The sequence below is a fragment of the Apteryx rowi genome, unplaced genomic scaffold (assembly GCF_003343035.1).
Source record: "Apteryx rowi isolate R43461 unplaced genomic scaffold, aptRow1 scaffold_225, whole genome shotgun sequence".
Taxonomy (NCBI): domain Eukaryota; kingdom Metazoa; phylum Chordata; class Aves; order Apterygiformes; family Apterygidae; genus Apteryx; species Apteryx rowi.
In genome coordinates, this window is record NW_020448586.1 from 1,327,814 (window position 1) to 1,329,182 (window position 1,369).

At 75.6% G+C, this 1,369-nt stretch overlaps 2 protein-coding genes across 2 annotated transcripts in view; one reads left to right on the plus strand and one right to left on the minus strand.

The window, feature by feature from the left end:
- LOC112965839 (cytoplasmic phosphatidylinositol transfer protein 1-like) overlaps positions 1-601 on the plus strand; it is an 8,168-nt gene extending 7,567 nt beyond the window's left edge. The window contains exon 8 of the mRNA XM_026065231.1: positions 581-601. Within this exon, the coding sequence (XP_025921016.1) occupies positions 581-601 (21 nt within the window). The remainder of the gene's footprint in view (positions 1-580) is intronic.
- A 202-nt stretch (positions 602-803) lies between these two features.
- The window catches only part of MSS51 (MSS51 mitochondrial translational activator), a 3,479-nt gene continuing 2,913 nt past the window's right edge, over positions 804-1,369 (minus strand). The window contains exons 5-6 of the mRNA XM_026065232.1: positions 1,141-1,234; positions 804-1,023 (exon numbers count right to left, since the gene is read on the minus strand). Coding sequence (XP_025921017.1) covers positions 804-1,023; positions 1,141-1,234 — 314 coding nt within the window. The remainder of the gene's footprint in view (positions 1,024-1,140; positions 1,235-1,369) is intronic.

Here is a 1,369-nt window from a genome sequence, read left to right on the forward strand (position 1 = left end):
GCAACGGGACCCAGCATCGGGCCGGGCCGGGACTCCGGGCGGCCTCGGGAGGCTGCCGGCAGCGGGGTGGGCGGCCTGGCCCCCTCCGGCCCCCCGACCACCGGGGCTGCTCCCGGCTGTCCGAGAAAAGCCATGCAGCGAGGCCGCGCACCAGCCGCCGGGGTCTCATCCTGCTCCTTCGTCCCGGCCGCCCGTGACGCCCCGGTTTGCCTGCGCCTGGCTGAGCAGAGGCGGTTGCAGCGCGCCTGGCTCGCCGGGGACCTCGCGCAGCCGGCGCTCGGCTGGAGAGCTGCGCGGCCGTGCCGTCCTTCGCCTGCGCAGCTGGGGCTCGCCGGGCTCCCGCGGTGCTGCCAGGCCGGGAGCCGCGGGCCGGGGGCGCTCAGAGAGCGAGGCTCAACCCGCACCCTGCGAGGCGGGTACAGCGGCGGCGGCATGGCACGGCACGGCGGGCGCGTGCGTGCCAGCCTGGCGCCGGGCTCCTTGCGGGGGGCGTTGGGGGTCCCCCTCGGCCGTGCCGTCGGAGGCCGTGTCAGCAGGAGGGGCGCTGGGGCGGCTCAGACCTCCGTTCCCTTTGGGAAAGCAAAGGCCTTTTCCGAAATAAAGCTAAAGAGGCGGTGGCTGGCGGCGGTTTATTCGGCTCGGCGGGGGAGGAGGGCAGGGGACGACGGAGGGGTGGCTGGGTGGCTGCTGGAGATGGGGCCGGGGGTTGGGGGGGCAGGACCGGGAGCACCGCGCTGGTCGCATCGCGTCGGGCTCAGCGCCGGCTCCGGTGCAAGCCGGGTCGCCTCGAGGCGCGGGAGCCGCTAGTCGCCTCCGTCCCCCTCCAGCTCCCCGACGCGGGGCGCCTCGGCGGCCGCCGGCCCCAGGAAGGCGATGTAGTGGGAGCTGCAGTAGGCGGGCGCCTTGTTGGGGCTGGAGTAGACCTGCTCGGGGCGCAGCGAGGCGAAGGGGTTGGCGGCGCAGCCCGTGACGCGCGTCTCCAGCTCCGCCAGGATCTGCAGCGAGGCCTTCAGCTCCTGCTCGCTGCCGGGAGAGGGGAGGCGCGGCGGGTGCCGTCACGGGTCGGCTGCGCCGCGGGCCGCCCCGCGCGGGGACGGGCTGCGCGGCGGCGGCGGCGGCGGAAGGGGAGTCGGCGCTTACTTGTAGACGGTGAAGAGGGTGGGCAGGCGGTAGTCGCGCAGCAGCAGCAGCGTGGGCAGCCAGCCCTCCAGGAGGTCGGGGCAGGCGTGGAAACCTGCCGGGGGACGGCACGGTGGGCCCCAGCACCCGGGGCCCGGCACAGCCTGGCCATCCTACCCCCGCGCAAACCAGTATCTCCCAGTGACCGCTTGCTTTGCTAGTGCCTCGTCCTGCTCCCCCCGGCGCGGCG